General features: G+C 49.5%; 1 protein-coding gene across 1 annotated transcript in view; it reads right to left on the bottom strand.

Annotated features, from left to right (window-relative positions):
* The window catches only part of SRRM3 (serine/arginine repetitive matrix 3), a 98689-nt gene that overhangs the window by 33760 nt on the left and 39272 nt on the right, over nt 1-25657 (bottom strand). The window contains exons 3-4 of the mRNA XM_077311420.1: nt 15759-16024; nt 1860-1961 (exon numbers count right to left, since the gene is read on the bottom strand). Of these exons, the coding sequence (XP_077167535.1) occupies nt 1860-1961; nt 15759-15982 (326 nt within the window). The 5' untranslated portion in view covers nt 15983-16024. The remainder of the gene's footprint in view (nt 1-1859; nt 1962-15758; nt 16025-25657) is intronic.

The following is a 25657-nucleotide window of genomic DNA, read 5'->3' as shown; positions in this document are numbered from 1 at the left end:
ATGCCCAGAGAGGACCGCTGTCATTGCAGTAGGAATCCTCTGGTTTTGAGACTCTGTGCTTGTAAAGGAGGGGTGGAGAGAGTTTGTAATTATACAGACAGGCTGGTAAATGCTTCTAAACACCAACCTCCCTTCTTTGTTAGCCTTGCCCTCCAAAGATGTCGAAAAAGGAGGGGGGGGGGGCTGGCAAGAAAAGGCAGCGGCTGAGCAGAGATGCAGCCCGGCAGGCATTAATGTAGATCCTCTTGGGGAGTTTAACCTAATTACAAGCTGAATGAGTAATTGGCTGCTATAAGAGAAATTTAACCTCAGGATGTTTTGGTTCAGAGAATGCAACAGAACCATTTGTGGGCTGGCAGAGCAGGAAGGGGGAGCGTGGCTAGGATCTATTCAGGGCTCCCCTTTTGTGTGGAGCGGCTGCCGCTGTCGGCGCACAGAACACAGACGCACAACAATGGGATTGGCGCACGTCACATTTCAATGGCTGAGTCGACGCACGTCATGCGCAAGGAAAGCGATCCCATTCTTTTTTGTAATGGTGGAAGGCCAGGAAGCAGCGGTGCCTCCTTCCGCGGAAGGAACATTGGTCCTGAATTTAATGGAATGCATATTTATAAAAATATATTCTTATGAATTGTTTTAGAAGGCCATGCTGGGTGGAAAGGGGAAAGAGCATATCGGGGAGAAGCCCAGCCGTGCAATTGCACATGTGATGTGTGCAGTGGATGTTCTGCTGTGATGTGGATTTGTGATAGGCTATCCGGACTGGAACATTGAAGGGAGACTGTGGGTGAGCCCTTGGTTCAAGCAGAGCAGGGTTAAAAGTGTGTGCCTTGCCTCCCCGGCAAAGAAGACTTGGTTACGTCAGGAAAGACATAAATGTTCTGGAACGCTTCCAGCTACGGCTGCATAAATGTCCTATTTTGGGCACTCTTTCCTGGCAAAGCACTGTCCTGTTTTTGTCCTTGGTGAAGAACGGAGAAGATGCCCTTCTGTAATCCGTAACCATTAATAAAGACGGTAAGGGGTGCTGGGCGGAGCTGGGACTCACAACCTAACCACCAATCAGGTCGGCGGTCCCGACTGTTCCATTCCTGACTGGCTGCCTGTTCAATGAATGGCCAATCAGGAAAGATGTCCTGCCCCTGATTGCATCCCCTTGCAACTTCCTCCATTGGGAAGATGTTCCAGCCCAGTAAGTAGGAGTTGGGAGGGAGGACAGAGCGCCCATGGCACCCTCCAAAGACCCCCCGAAGGCCTCCGCAGATCTCGGCGGGCCTTTTGGGGGTAGCAGGGAGGGAATGGACTGCCCACCAGTGTCAGAAAAGAAAGGGCTGCATCCTCACCTTCTCCTTGCCATCCCTATATCGAGAAATACCTTGGTTTGTTGAGTGTGTGTGCATACAGTCGGGTGTTATTCTATAGAGTCCATCCTCTTAAAGTTACCATTTTCTGCTGGGGAACTGATCATTGTAGTCTGGAGAGCATTGGTAATTCCAGGAGATTTCAGTTCCCACCTGGAGAACGCCTACCTCATTTTCTCACAGCTTCCTGGGTGCAGTCTCCTTATTTTTTTTGATTAATTTTATTTATTTACTGGATTTCTACACCGCCCTCCCAGCAAGCTGGCTCAGGATGTTGTGCATCCTATTAAATGCACCATATAATAAGCATCATAAAATAATTGACGGTTAATTGACATTTCTTTAAAAAAATAACGTTTAAAATGAAACTGAAGCAACAATTTAGGTTAGGTTCAACAACAGCGTGGGTGTCGTGTCTTAATGGGCTTCATCCAGATGTATGTATCCCCCTTCAAGCCCACTCCCACGGCCCCAGGCAGGCTTCTCCCTACTCACATCTGCCTCCCATGCTGGTCCTCGCGGGTGAGCACACCCTCCTTTTCCATCAGCATCTGCCGGAAGGTTCCTACTTTCTGTTGGATCTCTTCTTCAGGGTAGCTGCTTGGCCAAAAAAGGGGGAGAGAGAGAGAGAGAGAGAGAGAGAGAGAGAGAGAGAATAAACCATTTCTGAATGCCTAAAACTCTAAGACAGGGGTAGTCAACCTGTGGTCCTCCAGATGTTCATGGACTACAATTCCCATAAGCTCCTGCCAGCAAATGCTGGTTGACTACCCCTGCTCTAAGAGAAGGATCCTATCCTTACTTTAACATCATAGGGATAAGGAATAAGCAAGAAATGGAACCAGAGGATTGATGGTTCTATTACTTTTCACTGAATCTTATCCATCCGTCCGTCCGTCCGTCCGTCCGTCCGTCCGTCCATTCATCCATCCATCCATCCATCCATCCATCCATCCATCCATCCATCCATCCATCCATCCATTCATTCATTCATTCATTGCATTTCTAGCCTGTCACTCTCTGGAGACTCATGGTGGGTTACAATTTATACAACCCTATAAAAACCCAATAACCCTTGGACCCTCTAAACCCCCCAGTAGAACAAGATTAGCAGCATAAATCCCCCTCAACCTCACAGCAGTCTACCCTGGAGTGGGATGCATAAGATGTTAATGCGTAGCCTGAGAGGGGTCCCTGGCTTCAACCAAGGACCTGGCAGAAGAGCTCTGCAGAACTGTGATAGCTCCATCAGGGCCCCCAGCATATTCCACCAGGTTGGGGCCAGGTCCAAAAAGGCCCTGGTTTGGGTCAAGGCCAGGCATGCTTCCTTAGAGCCAGGGACCTCCAGCAGATTGGCACCCGCAGAGTGAAGGGCCCTGCGGAGGGCATAAGGAGACAAACAGTCCCTCATATAAGTAGCCATGGAATGGCCTTAAAGGTGAGCACCAGAATATTGAACTGGATCCGGGCCGCCACTGGCAACCAATACAGCTGCCCCAGCACAGGCTGGATATGGGCCCTCCAAGATGTCCCTGTGTGGACCCTAGCAGCCACTTCCTGCAACAATTTCTGAATTAAGGCCAAGGGTCCACCAGCGTCAAGCGAGTTATAGAAGCCCAGTCGAGAGGTGACGGTTGCATGCCTAGACGTGCTGCGTAAAGTTGCAGGCCTGCGTTTCTACGACTTCAACTCAATTCTTTATTCATTTGGATGCTGCTCGTCTGATTTCTGCCATCACTCCGTCCCTAGTTGGGAAATGCTGGCCCAGGAGAAGCCGGGGGAGGGGGCCGAAGCTGATCCTACCCTTCCCCAAGGGCATATGTCTGCCCGTTCATCCTGCAGTGGAGGGGTTGAAAGAGCCGTGTGGGAGATGCAGAGACTTTTAAAAAGCGGTACCTGGATGGCACGCCATTTATAATCTAAAATGTGTGCATAATTCATAATGCAACTTTATCGATGCGGCCACAACACGGGAAAAGGCCAGCGTTGTCCGCGTAGGTAAACAGAAAATGTCACGAAAAGAAGGCATCGTCGGTTCTGTTCACGCGGCAAAGAAACATGACAGAAATGAGGGACTTTCAGGTCGAAATCGCAGGGATGAGAAATCCGAAATAATTAGCTTTGCCTGCTGAATACGGCACGCGGCAGACAGAACAGAGCTATCAACTATGTTTAGTGGTGTGCACTGATGCAGGGAAGTAATTTTAGATTCTACACTTAATGGTTTTATGGGGATCCCCTTTTAGAAGATAATGTGCATTTCAAATGCTAGCCTACAGCTTGCTTTGTCACTCCCCCCCCCTCCCCAACACACACACATTATGCACATGAGCTGCTCTTCATAAGCTTCCTAAATATCTGAGCCATGTAGAGAAGTCTCCAGCTGCCTGTTCCCATTTCCCAACCTTAAGGAAGTAGGGGACAAAAGGGGAAAAAACTGCTCCAAAACTGGGGCTCTAGGGATTCCCTCTAGTTTCTATGCTCTTTACCACAGAGATGAGGAGAAATTCCTAGAGTATTACTCAGAAGTAACATCATGTCCTGGCCAAGCTTCACCATCCTTAGGTACTGCCCCCCCCAATCTCCTGGCATTTACCTGGGCAGTTTTGAAGGTGAAGGGAAGGCAGCCATGAGCCATTCTGAGACTCCTTCAGATAGTGGTGGTATAAAAGAAGAAGGTTGGTTCTTATATGCCGCTTTCCTCTACCTGAAGGAGTCTCATAGTGGCTTACAGTCGCCTTCCCTTTCCTCTCCCCACAACAGACAACCTGTGAGGGAGATGAGGCTGAGAGAGCCCTGAGATTACTGAAGAAGAAGAAGAGTTGGTTCTTATATGCCGCTTTTCTCTACCCGAAGGAGTCTCAAAGTGGCTTACAGTTGCCTTCCCTTTCCTCTCCCCACAACAGACACCCAGTGAGGTGGGTGAGGCTGAGAGAGCCCTGATATTACTGCCCGGTCACAGAACAGCTTTATCAGTGCTGTGGCAAGCCCAAGGTCACCCAGCACTCCTAACCACTACACCAAGCTGGCTCTATTAATAAACAATAAATACATCCTTCTTCTTCTACTACTTCTTCTAAAATAAATCCTTCTTCTTCTACTACTTGACTCCAACCTGGAGTCCACTACTCAATCCAGAATGCCATGCTCCACTTGACATTTAGCTCCCATATCCACAAGAGCTGATCCCCTTGGTTGCCTCAGGGTTATATTAGCTTCTCCTTCAGGACTGGTGAATATGTGTCCACGCTGGCGATGCCAGCCTCCAGGTGGGATCTGGGCATCCCCCCAGAATGTTAGCTCATCTCCAGATGACAGAGGTCAGTTCCCCTGGAGAAAATGGCTGCTTTGGAGGGCAGGGCAGGCCCTCTGACCTTGCACCCCATGGAGTGCCTTGCCCTCCCCAGGCGCCATCTCCGAATCTCCAGGAGTTTTCCAACCTGGAGGTGGCAACCTGAGGCCCGGCCCATTGAGGATGCAGCACATCAGACACAGTGTTGACAGCCCACAAATGCGGGAAAGGCCACAGCTGCCACAAGGGAGATCTTCCTGAAGATCTTCTTCTTCTTCTTCCGGAAGAAATTCCGAGATGCTTCTTAGCCCTGGTGTTTGGCCTCCGTTGACAAAAGGCCTGCTTTGTTTGGCTTCCCCGGTTGACTTAAGAGGCCCGGCCTCGTATTTATTGGGTGATTCTCCCAGCTTTCGGCAGCTTTCATGGCTCATTAACCCTGAGTTACAGCCTCCCAACCTGAGCCTGGGCGGCTGCTCTCGGCTTGCTCCGGGCTCTCTCTGGGTCCCTTGAGAGAGAGGCTGACTGGTCGATACCTCTATGATTTACAGCATCAGTGAGATGTTTGGAGGGGGGAGGAGGAGGCCTTTGCCCGTTTCTCTAGTTTGCTTTGTGCTGAAGGAGCTGGAAAAAGATTCTCAAGCAGGCCTGGACAACCCAGGTTGCCAACTTCCAGGTGGGACCTGGAGTTCTCCCAGAATCTCAACTCAACTCAACAGAGGTCGGTTCCCCTGGAGCAACTGGTGGCTTTGAAGAGTGACCTCATATTCCTCCCTTCCCCAAGCTCTGCCCTCCCTTGGCAGCGCTTCCAAATCTCCAAGGATTTCCCATGCTTTGGTCAAGCATGAACAAAAAAACGGGTGGGCAAGTCCACATGATGTCACTTCCGGTTGTAACAGGAAGTGACGTCATGACACTCTGGGACTACCCTGATTATCTATGATAAAACCATTCAGATTTGGAGAATTCCTACAGCGTCGTCCCAATCATGCCTGGAAGCCGCAGCATGATGTCATGTGCTGCTGTGACCCACTTTTGGAGATTGCCTGCCATGGCGGGCAGTCTGGTAAAGTTACCCGTCTCCCAAAATATAGCCTGGTTGTCCCCTCCAGGATCCACATGCAGCTCCTGAACTTCGTTCCCTCGGTGAGGACACACTTAGGAGGGAAGCCCTTGGCAGCTTATATAACTAGCGAGATGCATACAGTTTGGGCCGATTACAAGCTGGCCAGATCAAGAAGGAAGAAGGCAGAGCTGCAGAGACTCTCAGCTCATGGCTGGGGCTATGCTCCCTTCCTTTCTGATTAGCAATGTGTGGATTTCTCCCGTCCAGTTCCCTGTCAGTGTCCAGCTGTCCCTTCTCAGGGCAGCATTCCCCTCTGCCCAAAGTTCCCAGAATCAGCACTTCTGTCCGAGGGCTCTCTAGCCTCTGCTTAAAAACTCCCAAAGAAGGAGGAAGCCTGTGATAAGTTGCCATTTCTGTTTGCCTTTGTTTGAGCAGACATTGTGGGAGCCCGCCTCGAGAGCAAAACGTTTCATGATGGGGTGTAAATATTTCAAATCCATCCATACACTTGCAATGTAATGCAGACTCTTGTGGCGCAGAGTGGTAAGGCAGCCGTCTGAAAGCTTTGCCCATGAGGCTGGGAGTTCAATCCCAGCAGCCGGCTCAAGGTTGACTCAGCCTTCCATCCTTCCGAGGTCGGTAAAATGAGTACCAAGCTTGCTGGGGGGTAAACGGTAATGACTGGGGAAGGCTCTGGCAAACCACCCCGTATTGAGTCTGCCATGAAAACGCTGGAGGGCGTCACCCCAAGGGTCAGACATGACTCAGTGCTTGCACAGGGGATACCTTTACCTTTACCTTTAATGCAGACTCTCAAGCAGCAAGGAGACATCTGCAAAGAATTCGGTCCCCCCTTGAGTTCTCCTCCGAACCAGAGTGCCACATACCTTTGGGTAACCGTGCCACATCCCTACGCCTAACGCTCGATAACATTCAAAGGCCCGACACCCAAAGGCACAAGACGTGCTCTGTGATTCCCATGCCCCTGGCAGCTCCCTGGAATGGAGCCTAGCCCACAGCAGTTCGAGTAATGAAGATATAAATAATTCTCATTCATCTGACTTCAAAGGACGTGAGACATCACGCATGGGCGTATGGCCATGACTCAGAGAGACAGAGGAGGCCTCAAGAACATCCATAAAGGGGGGGGGGTGTTGTTAGAACTGTTCACCCTGTCACAGTAACGGATTTTCAGGGCGGCCCAAAAATATATAGCTCGAGCCTTTGGCCAGTTCCTTCTTGGCAGTCTAAGCTCCTCCGCGTACACCCCAAATGAAAATCTACCAGCTGTAGTGGCTGCAGTATGAAGAGGAAGAAGAGTTGGTTCTTATATGCCACTTTTCTCTACCCGAAGGAGTCTCAAAGCGGCTTACAGTCGCCTTCCCTTTCCTCTCCCCACAACACACACCCTGTGAGGGAGGTGAGGCTGAGAGAGCCCTGATATTACTGCTTGGTCAGAATAGGTTTATCAGAACAGATTTACTGAAGAAGAGGAAGAGTTGGTTCTTATATGCCGCTTTTCTCTACCCGAAGGAGTCTCAAAGTGGCTTACATTCGCCTTCCCTTTCCTGTCCCCACAACAGACACCCTGTAAGGTAGGTGAGGCTGAGGGAGCCCTGATATTACTGAAGAAGAGGAAGAGTTGGTTCTTATATGCCACTTTTCTCTACCCAAAGGAGTCTCAAAGCGGCTTACAGTCGCCTTCCCTTTCCTGTCCCCACAACAGACACCCTGTGAGGTGGGTGAGGCTGAGAGAGCCCTGATATTACTGCTTGGTCAGAACAGGTTTATCAGTGCTGTGGCGAGCCCAAGGTCACCCAGCTGGCTGCATGTGGGGGAGCAGGGAATCCAACCCGCTTGCCAGACTAGAAGTTCACACTCCTAACCACTACACCTAGTTAACTAGGTCCACTCTCTCCTTTGTTTGGCAGCCGGGCAAGGGACACTCAGAGATGGTTATGCCATGGCCTGCCTCTGTGTCATGACCCCCTACTGTTCCCTGGTGGGACAACCTCTCCCATCCAAATACCAGCCAAGCTGGTGTTGTGGTTAAGAGCGGCATCTTCTAATCTGGCAAGCTGGGTTTGATTTCCCGCTCCCCCACATGCAGCCAGCTTGTCTTGTCAAGCCATCTTGGGCTTGTCACAGCTCTGATAGTTCTGCTCTCAGAGAATAGAGCTGTCAGGGCTCTCTCAGCCTCACCTCCCTCACAGGGTGCCTGTAATGGGGAGAGGAAGGGAAGTTGATGGTGAGCTGCTTTGAGACTCCTTCGGGCAGTGAAAAGAGGGGTATAAAAAGTCCAGCTCTTGATTTTCTTCTTTTCTGGCAGAGTCGCAGCATTCTCACTTCCGGACACCTGAGATTTTTTTTTTTAAACTGGGGACGCTGGGGATTGAACTTGGGACGTCTGCAAGCAGGCACTGACCCACCATACCTTCCTGAGTACCTCGGCTTGCACGTTATGTACTGGCTTTCTTTCGATAATAGAGCTAGGCCTCCAAGAAACCATGCTCCCAGTCCTTAATGCAAACAGAGCTGTGCATTTACTCAGTGGGGAGGGCACTGCACTTTGGACGCACTCAGAGGCCTCTGCGTCGTTCTGCGTCCTCAGCTCAGGCCCTTCCTTTCTTCCTGACTCCTGGAAGAGACAGATCTCTCCAAAGGGCTCTCGGAGGGTCCTGCTCATCCACGAAGGAGGAGGGAAAAGCTATCTTCTTCATCAGGGAGGGGAAAAACGGGGTGATTTGGTGCCATTATGAAGATGGAGGCAAAGGGCTTCCGGAGTCTTTTGCAATCAGCTGCTCTTGGCATTCGAGCCCTGCTGAATTTTTCATGCTCTCTTGGATGTGCTTCTGCTGCTAAATAATGCAGCCATCTACCAGGCATGGCAGGGTTCAGGGGGGATGGCTGAAAGAACTAGCTCCCACCTGCAGAGCTGTCCCCTTCTCTGGCTTGCATGAAGTGTTGCCAACTCTGGGTTGGGAAGTACCTGGAGATTGGGAGTAGGGTAGATCCTGGGAAAGGCAGGGGGGTTTTTTTGGGTGGGGATGAGGGACTGCAGCACAATACAATGCCCCCCAAACAGCTGTTTTTCTCCAGGGGAATTGATCTCTATTGTTGTAATAGTGGGAGATCTCCAGGCCTCACCTGGAGGTTGACAACCCTATGAGTATGCTTTTGCATATTTCCCCATCGAGCCGCACTGTCCCCTCCCACACAGCTGGTTCCCTCCCCCAGGCAAAATCCCTCTCTTCCTTTCAATGTATATTTCCACCATGCTGTAGAATAGTGACCGGAGCAGCAGACGAAGATCCAGAAGTCCCAGAGGCAAATCCCCACTCGGGCGTGGAAGCTTGCTGAGTGAACTACCTCGCAGGGTTGTTGAGAGGAGACCCACAGCAACCATTTGGGACCCCCACTGGGGACAAAGGTAGCAAAGAAATCAAATGAGCATTCCAGACCGTTTACGCACTGGGAACTTCACTGCCCCAGGTCTCATGCAGGAGCACAAATCGGGGACGGATGAGGTGCCCCGGGCCAGATGCTCCCCCGTGTGGGTGCAGGAAGAGGTGGGGCAACCTGCCACGACTAAAACTCCAGCCTGCAACCCAGCATGAAACCTCCAGTGCATAAACGGTCCCAGACAGGAGGGGAAAGGAGAGATACATGAGGTTTGAAATGAAAACCCAAGAGCTGCCACACATCATGCAGGCACAGCGCCTACAAATCCACGTCCTGTTCCAAAGTGCCATCTTTCTCAGCAACATAACCACCTTCCCCGTTGTTCTTGCTCTTCCCAGTTACAATTGGCTGAATTGCGTTTGTCTGGTGCGAAGTGTCACGGTCGTTTTCGCTCTTATGGATCCAATTACATTATTTTCAAACTGCCTGCCTATTCAGGCCACTGATCCGCTGCGGCAGCAAATATATGGATTTTGCCTTGGAGAACAAGGGGTAAGCCATCCTTCCAAGCATCGACAGCCCTGTTCCCCAACAGATGCCCACCAGGAACATCCCTGGTCCATCCCTGAGCCTTTCAGAAAGTGACCGGGGGGCCGTTGTTGTCGAAACATTTGTTCTTTTATTGCTTGGCTCTCTCCTCTGTCCCTTCCATAAGGATAGATTCAAATGAGTAGCCGTGTTGGGCTGAAGTAGCACAATAAAATCAGAGTCCAGTCGCACCTTTAAGACCAACGAAGATTTATTCAAGGCGTGAGCTTGTGAGTCTTAAAGGTGCTACTGGACTATGATTCTAATTGTCCTCTGTCCCTATAATTGATTACCTTTAGATGCCAAGGTGTGAATTATAGTATTAGGAGGTTAATGGGGAATTTCCTGTCCTGGCGCCTCTATCTCTACTGCGACCTTGAAAGGTGGCTGGGTCTTTCCAGGTAACTGAAGGAAGGCATCCTGGAATCTTTGCACCCAAATGGACTGGGGGGGAGCAGAGGAGATTTGGAGGTTAAGGCAGAGCAGCAGACAATGGAAATTTAGTCTTAGCAAAGCTTCCAGATAGCTAGCATCATTGTTTATTCAATAAAGAGATTTTCCTGCAAATGGAGTTTTCTTATTGAATGCCATCTGCCGAAACCTCACATTGGTAAGGCAGAGCTTGTTATTGGCTGCCCTCCTTCAAAGGAAAAGAGTTTTTCATGGATGGAGCAGCTGTAGCTGCCACTGGATGATCAGACAGACTAGTAAACATCCAGATCTGAGATTCCATTCCCCTTTCAGAGTCTTTTTGTTTTTGTGATTGTGATTATTCTCCTTTCTTTTTCTCCTTCTTCCTGCCCTGGGCTTTCTTCTCATTTTTCTCATTCCTTGCATTCCCTTTCTGCAATTCTTTTGCAAAGTGTGTCACAGCCATTTGGGTTTGGTGCTGTCTCTTGTGGTACCCACAGGATCCATAACATTAGGGGCCCCAATCTACCTGAATAGGGACATACAAGAATCCTTGCTGAATTCAACCCCCAAAATCTATCTAGCATAGCAATCTGCTTGCCTCAGCGCCCTGCCAGATGATCCTGGGAAGCTCACATTGTTATCCCTCGCCTGCAGGGCTCAGTGGTGGACTGCCTCTGGACGTGGAGGTTCAATTCAGCTATCAAGGCTATTGATTAATCTACCCTTTCAAAGAGAGTCTGGTTATCATGATAAGGCAAGAGAGGGGAAGAGCATGTGAGATCCGACACATGGCTAGAACATATAAATCTTTGAAATCCAGTCAATTCTCTACTACCACAAGCTCTCTGAAGCCGTTTATTGGGAAGGCACCGGCAACATGAAACCTGTCTGGGGCTTTGCCTTATTTCGGGAGGACTGTCAGATAAAAGGGAGATGTCACGAGGCAGAAAGCAGCAGCAGAGGGGGAAAGATGGAAAGACAGAGGAGAGAAGGAGAGTTGAGAGGAAAAGAATAATTAAATCACGGCCTTTTGAAATACCCATCAAAACACAACAGCTGAAAGGGGAGGGAGGAGAAAGAAAAAGAGGACACCTGCTACTGAAGGGGAGACACACCCAGGAAGTCCTGCGCTGAGTGGCTCAGGGGAGCCAGTATGGTGATGTGGTTAAGAGCAGCGGCTTCTAATTTGGCAAGCTGGGTTTGATTCCCTGCTCCTCCACATGCGCCCAGCTGAGTGCCCTTGGGCTAGTCACAGTCCTATTAGAGCTGTTCTCACAGAGCCGTTTTTCTTATTCTCTCAGTCCCACCTACTTCACAGGGTGTCTGTTGTGGGGATAGGAAGGCAATTGTAAGCCGCTTTGAGATGCCCTTGGGTAGCAAAAAGTGTGGTATAAAAACCCATTCTTGTCCTCCTTCATCTCCCCCTCATGTTACTGAAGTGCAGGTGGAATGGACAAAACACTGCAAAACAAGCAATCTTGATGTGATTGTATGCACCAAGATACTTTTTGCGTGGTGTCGCACAGGTGTGCCAGTAAAGCCCGACAGCACCCGCAGCCATGAGCCTTTTTTTAGTGTGGTACTTTATCAGCGCATACAAGTCCATCAATAACGCAGAGGTGCAACATGCAAATTAGCAGCCGAATGTTGTGGCAAACCGCATGTGTTCATTTTCATGTGCCGCTTGTGGCAGCTTGAGGTTCCTTCTGGAATTAATTTTAGAAATCCCCCCGGCTGAATCAAAAGGAGTGTGCAGCATTGCAAAAAAGCAGAGAAAGCACACAGGAACCTCCCTCATGCCTTTGTATCAGAAGCCAACACCAGAAGTCAGCAGTGCTGATAAATGAGTAGCCTGGAAACCTCCCACAAGTACAACAGATCCTCAGATCCCTACTTCATTCATTCATTCATTCATTCACTCACTCACTCACTCACTCACTCACTCACTCACTCACTCATTCACTCATTCACTCATTCACTCATTCACTCATTCATTCCACTTCTCCTAAAGAAAACGGCAGCTTTCTACAGTGCACTGCATGGCATTGTACCCTACCAAGGTCCCTCCCCTCCCTAGCCCCCCTCCCTTCCCAGGTTTGGCCCTCAAATGCGCAGGGATATCCGAACCTGAAGCTGGCAACCAGTTACCATTTAGAGAGCTGCTTCTGATATTCTCCTCCTCTGAATTTCCCCCTACGTTCCGGAGTTTTGAATCCTCTTGTCGAGGTTTCCAAAGTGGAAACACGAGGTATTCTCCATGGTTGCATGTTCCTTTAAATAAATGAATAAGTGAAGGCAAGTGAAAGCAAGTGAAAGCAATTCACTTGGATCCTCACGGAGCTTCTGGTACAGAACAGACTCCTTGGTGGATGCTGACAGGTTTTTATTTTAACCCTGCTTTTCAGTGCTACACTGCCAGCAGAGTGCGGAAATCTTTGGTTACTGTTGATGCTGAGTGACCTGACTGTCAAAATGCCGTATTAATGTTTTGTGCCTTTGTTAACTCCCTGATGCCGAGTGTCCTGTTAAAACGCTGTAACAATGTATGTGGTCTGTAGATACTTTGATGCTGGTCAATGACCATAATAAATAATCTTATCTAATCAGTGATAAATCGGCTCCCATCAGGATTTACTCTAACAGCGATTCAGGGGCAATACGAAATGTTCCTCGCAGAGATAATTCTTCCTGGTTCTGGATCCAGGCCATGAGCCAGCATGGTGGCGTGGTTAAGAGCAGAGGACTGTAATCTGGAGAGCCGGGTTTGATCCCCTCCTCCTCCACACGCAGCCAGCTGGATGACCTAGGGCCAGTTACAGTTTTTTTTAGAACTGTTCTCACAGAGCAGTTCTTTTAGACCTCTGTCCGCCCCACCTACCTCACAGGATTTCTGTTGAAGGGAAAGGTATTTTGTAAACCGCTTTGGAACTCCTTCAGGTATTGAAAAGTGGAGTATAAAAAAAAACAGCTCTTCTCCTTTTTCATCATGATCCCAGTATTCTCTAGGCAACCTCTGCTGGAAACAGGACGCTGGCCTAGATAGGCACTTTGGCTGAATCCGACAAGGCATTTCACCTGGCCTTAAGCTTGGGTCGATAAGCCCCCAAAGACAGAGAGCTTTGCTGGTTTAGCTGATGCCAGGCATGGTGCTGGAGTAGAATATCCCAGCATGCCGTTCTCCAAGGGGAGCAAAGAAGCTATGGGCAGACCTATCTGTGGGCTTCTGCCACTGCAGAGGAAAGATGTCTGACAGGCCGGGTCCTCTGGGGATGCCGTCGCTGGCAGCTTGTGAATCACAGGCCAGCTGGGGAGGAGCTGGGAGCAGCTGTTTCCCTTTACCCGAAAGAGAGCTGATGTCACTCCCCGGAAGCAGGGGCTTCTGCTCTGCGGCTCTGGGCCACGGCGTGGAAATCCCTCTGACTCACTGATCCCTTGGAGCTCCAGGAAAAGGCCATCGTGGTCTGAATTGCAGCCTGAACGGCTACAATGGCTCGTTTCCACCATGTGGAAGCCAAGGGTGGCTTCTTTTATCCCCTCCAAATTCTTTATTTGTGTCATCTTGTGACGTCCATCATTCAATCGAGTCCACTCCTGGAGCAGACATTGCTTGATATAGCTGAAGCACTACGAACAATCCGTTAGACCAGGACCTATTCTGCACACAATAGATAATGCACTTTCAATGCACTTTCGAAGTAGATTTTCCTGTTCCGCACAGGAAAGCCCAGCTGCCAAAGCACATTGAAAGTGCATTATCCTGTGTGTGCAGACTAGGCCCAGGTCTTGATTTTTGAGACTTGTTTCCAGCTCACCTGCAGGCAAAAATTCCATACGGTATGGTGTCCTTGCCGGATCTGACCATCTCGCACTGCTCTCAGGTGGCAAAGAATGTGATGGGTTGGTTTGGTTCTCAGATTTGTATGCCACTTACTCTGGACCCAGATCTGACAGCTGGTAAGGGTGCCAGCACAAAATATCAACCAAAGCGATCATCTAACCTCCCAAGCAGGGTCTCGATAAACCAATTAAAGGTTGTCAGGAAGGAGGGATAATACAGAAAAGGAAAAAACCTAACAGGAGACCCTCCGTAGAGTCCGTCAGCCTTTCTCAGATTTTGTTTATCATTGAGAAACCTCTGAAACATTCTTCAGGCTTTGAGCTTTATTGTGTTTAGTGGAGTGATATGGTCGTATCACCTGATAAATGTTTAACAAAGTTAAAAAAAATATATTAGAAAGTAATTAACTCATTCCACCCATTTGGAAAACCCTTCCAGGACCATCAATAAACTCCAGGGGAAGCCTGATCCAACTGCTCGTCTATCCTGCCTCTTTCTATATGTAGCTCCTGACAAAAAGTCATTATCATCTATCTGAGTTAGTAGGAGCTGTCCATGGTTCTAGGCAGCCATTTTTAATGGGAACTTGAACCTTGAGCATGTGTTCAAATGAGCAGCCGTGTTGGTCTGAAGTAGCACAATAAAATCACGGTCCAGTAGCACCTTTAAGACCAACAAAGATTTATTCAAGGCGTGAGCTTTCGAGTGCAAGTCTGGGTCTGACGAAGAGTGCTTGCACTCGAAAGCTCGCGCCTTGAATAAATCTTTGTTGGTCTTAAAGGTGCTACCGGACTCTGATTTTCTTGAGCATGTGCTCCGTCTTAAGGCCATAGACCCTCCTCAATGCATTCCCCCTACACCATCAGAGTAATGGCCCACTTATGTCAGCATTGTTTCTTCTGATGAGAGCCAAGCAGTTCCCACCCTAAGGCCCTTCCCAGCCCATTTCGTTTAGTAACAGTGGGGATGGAATCTAAGCCATTCCTGAGCTGTAAGCCATGCCCCCCTCTCTGATCCATCTACCTGGCATCTTCTGCATGCAAAGCATGTGGTTAATTTATTATTGTATGGCCTGTGTGTCATGTAGCCCAGAGATCCTAGGATTATCTTGACAGCCAGGCAAGAGATGTTCAGAGGGGGTTTGCTGTTGCCTGCCTCTGCATTCAAACTTAGATGAATCATAGAGTTGGAAGGGAACCCCAGGGTCATCTAGTCCAACCCCTGCAGAATGCAGGAAATTTACAGCTACCTGCTCACCCACAGTAATCCCAATTCCAGGCCTGATGATGCCCCCACCAAACCGGAATCCCTGGCCAGTCTGGCTGGAAGAAATTCATCTCCCCATCCCAAAATGGTGGTTGGCATTTCCTGGGAATGATAGAAAGGGCCATGAGAGCCAAGCACCAACACAATCCCTTCTGCCCACCCGCTCAATCATAGAATCATAGAATCATAGAATCATAGAATCATAGAATCATAGAATCATAGAATCATAGAATCATAGAATCATAGAATCATAGAGTTGGAAAGGACCTCATGGGTCATCTAGTCCAACCCCCTGCACTATGCAGGAGACATCTGCCTACGTTCACAGAATCAGCATTTCTGTCCAATGGCTCTCTAGCCTCTGCTTAAAAACTTCCAAAGACAAAGAGCATACCACCTCTCAAATTGCCAGGCCCACTGAAGAACCGCTCTGTCTAACATCATCATGACCATCACCACCTCCCCTGTCTCCAGCCGGGTCTATCCACCCACCTTCCCATTTTACCCCAGAGAAATGAAGCCAGTGCTCACCCTTGCTCCTCCATCATCTCCTGAAGCTCCATGCACTTCAGCTCCACGCGCCTTTTCCTCTCGTGGTCCAGGATCTCCCGATGGGCCTTCTTCACCAAGCCGGCTTCAACCAGCCGAGTTTCTTCCTCGGGCTTGTGCCAGGTGCCTGAGGCGCTGGGCTGGGGGAAGCCATTGGAAGCCTCATGCGGAGAAGGCATCCTGGCGCCGTTGTTGCAGACAGACATGCAGGCTGGGGGGGCTCACACGGCTTGCTTCTTCTGTGGTCCCTGCAGGAAATGAATCGAGAAGAGTCATCATGAAGCTGTGTCCTATCGCAGGTGACTTATAGCGACCCTTCGCGGGGTCCTGGAAGCGAGCAATAAGCAGGAGTTGTTTGCTACAGGCCCCCTCTGTGGAGCAACCCAGGCGTTCATAGAATCATGGAGTTGCAAGGTCATCTAGCCCAACCCCCTCCATGATGCAGAGGACTCATCATATGATGATCTTGCAGTTTTTTGGCAATGACCCCCCGTATATTCGGCTTGTATTACAATCTCCGTTGGATGGAAAGGTAAGACAGGGAGTTGCCTTGGACCAGGAGAAGCAAGATCCACACCATGGGCTTGTAGATATTCGTAGCACTATCTCTTAGCTAGAACTGTAGGCAGCATGGGCTAATGGTTAGAGCACGCTCCCTCAACCAGGCTTCCTGAAACTCTGGGGCAGGGGTAGTCAAACTGCAGCCCTCCAGATGCCCATGGACTACAATTCCCATGAGCCCCTGCCAGCAAATGCCTAAAAATCAAGCATCAAGTCCGATCACATGCTCACATCACAACTAGCATCCAGATGCCAAAAGCATGACCTCACTTTTGGCGGCCTGAATCAAAATTTGCCCTTGATGTTCCATCCAGCGGTTGGGATCGGCTAAAAGAGTGAATAGTGCTGACTAAGCACTTTTGCCAAAGTCATCCATCAGAAAATGTATTAGAAGGTATGGAACGGGAGTCCTTTTCAGACATTACGTCCACGCATGTTGGCAGACTGGCCACCGTGCATATTGGGAGTGCATTCTGTCCCAGATATATTGCTTGCTGCACCTAATTTGCAAATTTAGCTGAGCGCTAATTTCATACCAAAATCCAGTTGCTCAGTATTGTCTCTTCCCGCAAAGGAAAGCCTTGCCTAATACCCTTGCTATTTATTACTAGGGACAAAGCCCGTTGCATTCAGGAATACAACGGGTGCTAGATTGGGGGGTGGAGGTGGAAGAACTATGCAGATTGCCTCCCCCTGTCCCCAGGACCAGGAAAGGCTGCAGGCAGCAGTTACAGAACTCACCGGCAGGGGCAGCTCTCATGCAGCAGGGATCTGCAGCCTCCGAGCCTCGGAGGGAAGTGGAAGGAGAAGGGGTGGTCAGAGGTGGGGGATGGAAGGCGATTGGCTGGCCGCTGTATAGACAGGCAAGCCAATTGGAGGAGGAGGCACTCAGGGGTGGGACAGCCACCCTGAGTGGGTGTTAAGCACTGAGGGGCACTTAAGCCATGAGACCAGCTCCTCCTCCAAGCCCTTACCAGAAATATATTATGTGGAATAAATGTATTCCTTATTTCTTATTAGATTTGTTTCCTGCCACTCTCAGCATGCCGGCTCGTGCGGGTTAGACTATAAAACCCACATCAATAAAACCCCATTAGAATACATTACACAACACAGCACGGCAGTAAAAAAACAGTCCTTCCCCGTAATGGTGCACCTGCCACCAGCGTGGCGGAGGGGCTATGCAGCCTGACTTGAAACCCTTTGAACTGGAGATTGCAGAGACTGACCTGGAGGCCTTTGGTATGCAGAGTGCGCGCTCTGCAATTGAGCTACAGACTGTCAAATATTGCTTGCGAAATGTCCGGGAACTGTCAGATATTCACGGCTGCTGCAAAACCTTCAGCTGGTGATGGTGAAACGTCTGACAAATATCAGGCACCCGTTTTCCACCTCGAAAAACCAACCCAGAGAAGTCAGAGGCGTGCAACAGGCCAAACGGAGAGGCAAAAACTAATTAGACTGCCCTTCTAAGCCTGCGATATATTTCTCATCTATGATGAGCTTGCGTTTTGTTTTGTTTTTTGCAAAAGCCACGTACATTCGGCTGGTATTACAATCTCCTTTGGATGGAAAAGTAAGACGGGGGTTTGCCTTGGACCAGAAGAAGCAAGATCTGTACCATGGGCTTGTAGATATTTGTAGCACAGTCTCTTAGCCAGCATGGACTAAAAGTTAGAGCGGCCTTCCTCAACCAGGTTTTGGGAAACTCTGCTTTTTCTTGACAGCCCTGGAAGGGTTTCCCGAACAGGTGGGAGTTAATATATATATATATATATATATATATATATATATATATATATATATATATATATATATATATATATATATATATATATATATATATATATATATATATATATATATATATATATATATATATATATATATATATATATATATATATATATATATATATATATATGGGTGGGTCAACATGACCATATGTGGTCATATCAACCAATAAACATTTAACAATTTTATATATATATATATATATATATATATATATATATATATATATATATATAAAATTGTTAAATGTTTATTGGTTGATATGACCACATATGGTCATGTTGACCCACCCACCCCTCCCAAAATGGCCAATGATGGGCGTGGAGGGGGTGAGGAAGGGACGGGCCCAGGTGAGCATGTATGCAGCCATGCTTCCCAACCCTATTCTGCACCATCACGCCAATTCTGTGATTGAAACGTCTGCACTATTTCTATATTGTCAGTCTGAGCGTCAAAGAATCATTTGCACCTTCGATGTTGTGTATTGAATCTCCAAGCTCGCTTTGATATTAAGGACTTTCTTTCGTACGCTATTGCGGTCCACTACACCCGTCAAGAGCCTCTTGTGGCGCAGAGTGGTAAGGCAGCAGAAATGTTGTCTGAAAGCTGTGCCCATGAGGCTGGGAGTTCAATCCCAGCAGCAGGCTCAAGGTTGACTCAGCCTTCCATCCTTCCGAGGTCGGTAAAATGAGTACCCAGCTTGCTGGGGGGTAAACGGTAATGACTGGGGAAGGCACTGGCAAACCACCCCGTATTGAGTCTGCCATGAAAACGCTAGAGGGCGTCACCCCAAGGGTCAGACATGACTTGGTGCTTGCACAGGGGATACCTTTACCTTTACACCCGTCAATTTTCCTGACGTGCCCCTCTGGAGGCAGGCATCCCTGATTCCATAGGGTGCAGAACTCCTCTCTAACCACTATGCCAAACTGGGCAGGCTATTTCCCAGGGTGCCTTACAGACCCCCATGCCGGACACCGCCCTCCGCACCCCATTTTCGGTGAAGAAACGCTGCCTCTGCCATTCCAATGACCTGAACCGGGGAAATGATGCCAGATCAGAGGGAAATTATTCTCAGAGGACATTTTTGCCCCTGGATCAAAATTCCTGTCCAACAATCAGAATTATTCTCCCCGGCTGGCTCTGCTTCAGAAGCAAAAACAGCCAGGATGGTGTGTGTGTGTGTGTGTGTGTGTGTGTGCTTTCACCCTTTGATGCGGCTGCTGTTAGGGGAAGCTTAATGGCTTGTTCATCTTCCCAAGCTGGATGCCATCCTCCCTCCCCTCCCCTAATTCTGGGCTCAGGCAAAGAGGCCTGTCTTTCCAGGCGCACAGACCGCGGCTGCCTCTGTTGCTTTTGCACAGTCAAGATGCTAATTGGCCCATTCAATCTTTTCCTGCTTTCAAAAACGTCTCGGCGGGAGGGGAGGGGAGAAATGCCGAATAAATAAGCCAGCAAACGCCGGAGAGAAAGAGAGAGAGAGAGAGAGAGAGAGAAAGGGAAAACAGCAATTAGGCGGGGGACAGACCGAAGCCCAAACAAGGCGCCGCTCGCGGAGACTAATCAGGGAAGCGCCGCGGCTGCCAGCCCCGGGAGGCCGGTTTGAATCCGGAGTGGCGCTCCGGAGCGCGGCGCTCGTCCGAGTAGTGGGAACTGGAGCGAGACCGCTTGTTCCCCCCTGGAGGCGGGTTATGAGATCAGCTGCTTCGCGCACACCAAAGAGCAAGAGAGGATGGTTTTTAGGCGGTTGCCAACTCCCGGGGGGGCCTGGAGATCTCCCAGAATTGCAAGTGATCCTAGACCCTCCCCCCTCCCCTCCCCTCCCGCAAAGCAAACATTTCCTCCAGAGAAACGGATCACAGAATCATAGAATAAACAGACTTGGAGGAAGGGATCTCATGGGTCATCTAATCCAACCCCCTGCACTATGCGATCTCTGTCGTCAGGCGACAGAGTTTCGTAGAGGGGCATCTATGTCATTGTGAGTCTATGGGGGTGCCCCTCATCTTCCCACACCCTCTCTTGGCTCCACACCCAAATGCCCAGGGATTTCCTGATCCGGGAAGGTGCCAAACTCCAGATAGGAGCCTCTTGTGACACAGGGTGGTAAGGCAGCAGACATGCAGTCTGAAGCTCTGCCCATGAGGCTGGGAGTTCGATTCCAGCAGCCGGCTATAGGTTGACTCAGCCTTCCATCCTTCCGAGGCTGGTAAAATGAGTACCCAGCTTGCTGGGGGGTAAACGGTAATGACTGGGGAAGGCACTGGCAAACCACTCCGTATTGAGTCTGCCATGAAAACCCTGGAGAGTGTCACCCCAAGGGTCAGACATGACCCGGTGCCTGCACAGGGGATACCTTTACCTTTTACCTTTACCTGGAAGATGGTCTCTTCCTATAGGCGCCCACTTCCCCTGTTAGATCCTCCTCCCAAGACCTCGTTCCTGCTGCCCCGCCCATCCGAGGAGTTGGGGTGGGGTTGCTAAGGAAAGAAGGGGCCTTTTCAGTGGTAGCCCCTCCCATCTGGAATTCCCCTCTCCTTTTAGCTTGCCTGGCCCAGCCCTGGCTGTTCATCCACGTTTTTCAATTCTCTCTGAGACTGGGCATCATGGACAAATTGCCCAGTGTTGTAAAGTCAATGTAACTGAAGGTGTTTTGCTTCTCCGGAGATTCCCCTCCCCCACGCACACACCTTTTAGAGTGTCTATTCCAGGGGTAGTCAAACTGCGGCCCTCCAGATGTCCATGGACTACAATTCCCAGGAGCCCCTGCCAGCGAATGCTGGCAGGGGCTCCTGGGAATTGTAGTCCATGGACATCTGGAGGGCTGCAGTTTGACTAACCCTGGTCTATTCTGCCTGAGGATTGCTATTTTGACTCCCGTTCCAGATTGTTTTCAGCCGGTCTAGCATGTTGTATTGTTCCGCTGCCTTTTGAATTTATTTATTTTTTTTACTTCTTTATCGTTAGCTGCCTGGAGCAAATCTCCGGAGATGCAGCGTCCAAATCTTCTCAGTGAAGAAAGACTATTTTTATTAATCAAAACCCAACAATGGAACTCCCGGTAGGAACAAGCCTTTCAAAACTTTAAATCCCAGGCAGCCTTACTGATCTCCCAGGGTTGTGGCAGGGATAAAACGGAGCGAGTGAGGGCCCCAGACGCTCCCTGGAGAAAAGGAGGGATTTTAAAACGTGCACGAGGAGAAAGATTTTTGTCAATGGTTCTTAGCCAGTGCCGTTTGTTCGTCTGTGGTTTCTAGGCAAGTGGTCAAGGTTCTATATACAGTTCATACGTATCATTTGTATTCATTTTATTTATTTATTATATTTATATACCGCCCGCCCCTGAGGCTCAGGGCGGTTTACATGGAACTGGAAAAAAACAGTACAGATAACACGATAAATTGCCACTTTTCTCTACCCAACAGAGTCTCAAAGCGGCTTACACTTGCCTTCCCTTTTCTCTCCCCACAACAGACACCCTGTGAGGTGGGTGAGGCTGAGAGAGCCCTGATATTACTGAAGAAGAGTTGGTTCTTTTATGCTGCTTTTCTCTACCCGAAGGAGTCTCAAAGCAGCTTACAGTCGCCTTCCCATTCCTCTCCCCACAACAGACACCCTGTGAGGTGGGTGAGGCTGAGAGAGCCCTGATATTACTGAAGAAGAGTTGGTTCTTTTATGCTGCTTTTCCCTACCCGAAGGAGTCTCAAAGCAGCTTACAGTCGCCTTCCCATTCCTCTCCCCACAACAGACACCCTGTGAGGTGGGTGAGGCTGAGAGAGCCCTGATATTACTGAAGAAGAGTTGGTTCTTTTATGCTGCTTTTCTCTACCCGAAGGAGTCTCAAAGCAGCTTACAGTCGCCTTCCCATTCCTCTCCCCACAACAGACACCCTGTGAGGTGGGTGAGGCTGAGAGAGCCCTGATATTACTGAAGAAGAGTTGGTTCTTTTATGCTGCTTTTCTCTACCCGAAGGAGTCTCAAAGCAGCTTACAGTCGCCTTCCCATTCCTCTCCCCACAACAGACACCCTGTGAGGTGGGTGAGGCTGAGAGAGCCCTGATATTACTGAAGAAGAGTTGGTTCTTTTATGCTGCTTTTCCCTACCCGAAGGAGTCTCAAAGCAGCTTACAGTCGCCTTCCCATTCCTCTCCCCACAACAGACACCCTGTGAGGTGGGTGAGGCTGAGAGAGCCCTGATATTACTGAAGAAGAGTTGGTTCTTTTATGCTGCTTTTCTCTACCCGAAGGAGTCTCAAAGCGGCTTCCAATCACCTTCCCTTTCCTCTCCCCACAACAGACACCCTGTGAGGTAGGGCCTCCTCTGTAAAACAAGTTTTATCTACAGACGTTCAGACAATATAATTTCATGGTTGGGGGTCACCACAACAGGAGGAACTGTGTTAAAGGGTCACGGCATTAGGAAGGTTGAGAACCACTGGTCTAACTGGAGAGGAGTGGTAATTCCAGGAGCACATCTGTAGCACGGCACCCGGCCTATTTCTGAAATCTTGAGCAGCTCGGGGGTGGCAACCTTAGTGCCTGGGCCTGCGGAGTCATCAGGCACAGCTGTGTCCCTCCTGTGGGGGGGGGCTGCGGTGGGGTGAGGGGGTTTCTGGGAGAGGTGGCCCTCTGGGACACCCGCCCCCAGGGCTTTCCCAATAAAGCCAAAGGCCATTTCCCCCTTGCCTCTTCCCCCTGGTTGTAAGCTGTGTGACGCCCAATTCTAATTGGTTTCTAGGAGCCTGCTGCCTTCCCTCGTTTCCTTTATTCTCTGTCTCTAACTCAGAAAATATCTACACAGCAGATGTGCCGGGTTAACATGCGGGGGGGGGGGTGAGAGAGCTTGACTAACTCTGCTAATTAGCCATGTTTGGCGGCTAAATTTTGCTTCCGCTATTGCGTCACAGAAAGGTCTGTTGTTGACCGTATAACGAACAATTGCCAACCACGTTAAGATGGTGTCTTTTTCAAAGGCTTTTATATCAGTCCATATGTAGCATCACAGAAAACATGATGCACCGGAATCAAATGCAGGGCCAGTTTAACCGTGTAGCGCTGGTAGTATGTGCTACAGGCCTCTCACTTCCAGGGGCCCTGCATGGTGCCTTCCCATTCATGGATCAGGGCCATATAGCCTCTCTCCTCCTCCCCTTTCCCTCTGTAAGGACACTGAGAGTGATACCCCTTTCCACTGTGTGGGGGGGTCCCTCTGCCCTAAGTCTGGCTGTACTCTGCCAGGGCCCCACAAAACATGTGGTCCTCCAGATGTTCATGGACTACAATTCCCATGAGCCCCTGCCAGCAAACGCTGGCAGGGGCTCATGGGAAATGTAGTCCATGAACATCTGGAGGACCACAGGTTGACTACCCCTGCATTAAACCCCACTCCCAATTAAACACTGTAGAGCAGGGGTAGTCAACCTGCGGTCCTCCAGATGTCCATGGACTACAATTCCCATGAGCCCCTGCCAGCAAACGCTGGCAGGGGCTCATGGGAATTGTAGTCCATGGGCATCTGGAGGACCACAGGTTGACTACCCTTGCTGTAGAGAATTGCATCTGAGTGGCTGGCAAATTGCTAGCGCATGAGCACTGCTTCAAAAAAAACAAGATTGAGCAGTTCTGAATTCCAAAATCTGGGGTGATTCAGAGAACTCCAGAAGCCAGAAATTCTTCCCTGTGCCATGTGCTTTGCCCAAATGAAATACTGCATATGAAAAAAAAAATCTCACCTCTCCAGTACATGGGCTACCCCTCCCTCTCCCAGGAAAAAACGATGACAGAGAGAAGAAAGTGGCTGTCACGTTGTGGTTTAAATCTTAACTTGGAGACGGAGGAAGCAATATTTTGTAAGAGCGGAACACCGCTATAAATAAAAGGACAATTCCCTTTCCTGTCCCCCCCCTTCCCGTCCCCCTGCCGCTGCCGTGTACTCTTGTCTCTAATCAAACAGGTCGTGCAGGTTTTCAAAACGTTACAAAAACAGCCACAACCTGTTTGGATCACCATGGGGAAAGGGGAAGGGGAAGGCGTGCATTCACCACCAGCAGCAAAATAACCCTCCCAAAAGCCCAGCATCAGTCTGAAGACTAGCATGCTGTTCTCTCTCTCTCTCTCCATCTTGTGCTCCACCCGCCTCTCCTGGCCTCTCTCCACAATGCATCTGCCCTTCACTTTTGCTCTCACTCTCAATTTGCTCCTGACGTCTCCCAGGATGACGGCAGCCGCAGCACAAGCAGAGTAGTAATGAAAATCTCGGACTTCAGAGAGCGCTCCCAGGTTGATGGGAGGAGGAGGAGGCAGGTGCATTTCCATAGCCGGCGCCCTGATTCATTCCAAGGGAAGGGAGGTCAGAGGGTCTGTCTGGGCAGCTCAGGACCTCTGAAACCCAGAATAGTCAAGTAAGCCTGGGGGGGGGGAGAACTTGGGCAATCAGGGTTTGGATTCTGTAGATGTAGGAAGACTCTATTAGGAATATATTAAGGATGCTTGCAAAATTTGCTTTTTCTGAATGTCTCCCTGGACCTTGTGGATCTCAAATTACCTGGTTTCTGAAGTGGAGGGGAGGCACTGGGCATTCTCCAGAGTCCTTAAAAAAAAAAAACAAGCAAGCAAGCAAATAAACCAGATTCTCAAAACCACACATGCAATGTAGCTTGATATACTGGTTCAGCGCGGCATATTCTAACCGGGGTTGATTCCTCACTCCTCCTCCACACACAGCCAGCTGGGTGACCTTGGGTTTGTCACAGTTCTGTTAGAGCTGTTCTCATAGATCAGTTCTGTCAGAGCTCTCTTGGCCCGACCACCCCACAGGATTTCTGTTGTGAGGAGAGGAAGGGGAGGCAATCGTAAGCCGCTTGGTGGTCTTGGTGGTCTCCCATCCAAGCACTGAACTATGCTTAGCTACTGACCTCTGATTGGGGGGTCTGGGCTATTAGGACTGCAGATGGGCATGCACAGACTGACAGAACCAGAGAAGCCCCCTCTCCCCAATTTTTGAAAGCCTAGCCTTCTTCCAAAGAGATCAGGGGGGGGGGCACCATTTCCTGCACCATTTCCTTATCAAAGCAACCTTGGGAGACCGATCTGAGAAAAAGGGGCTGGCCCAGAGGCACGCTAGAAAGGGGATGCCCCTTCCTCGATTTCTTTCTTCTGCTCCAGTTAAGAACTTTGAACCCCCCTCTTTGTCAAAAGCACCTTGTTCTCTTATTCCTGCCTTCGCTGTCAAGGCGGTTAAGTCTTTAGCAAAAAAAAGACTGAGGGGGAAGAAAAGAGAAGCGAATGTTGGTCTTCAGGATAGAATGCTACAAGCTCTACATTTATGCAGAAGTTGTATTGCCAAGGCAACGTCCCCCAGCTTGTGACACAGGCTCACCTAGAGCTCTCCTCCCCTCTTCCGGACTGCATCTGACAAACAGGGTCCAATTTGAGGCCTACAGATGCCCAGATCAGAGGCCTGCAGCTCTGCCAACCCACTTCTCTTATGAACAGCTGCCCCCCCCCAAATAGCCACCTAGGACAGGG

The sequence above is a fragment of the Paroedura picta genome, chromosome 15, assembly GCF_049243985.1.
Source record: "Paroedura picta isolate Pp20150507F chromosome 15, Ppicta_v3.0, whole genome shotgun sequence".
Classification (NCBI taxonomy): Eukaryota; Metazoa; Chordata; class Lepidosauria; order Squamata; family Gekkonidae; genus Paroedura; species Paroedura picta.
This window is presented reverse-complemented; position numbering and strand designations above follow the sequence as displayed.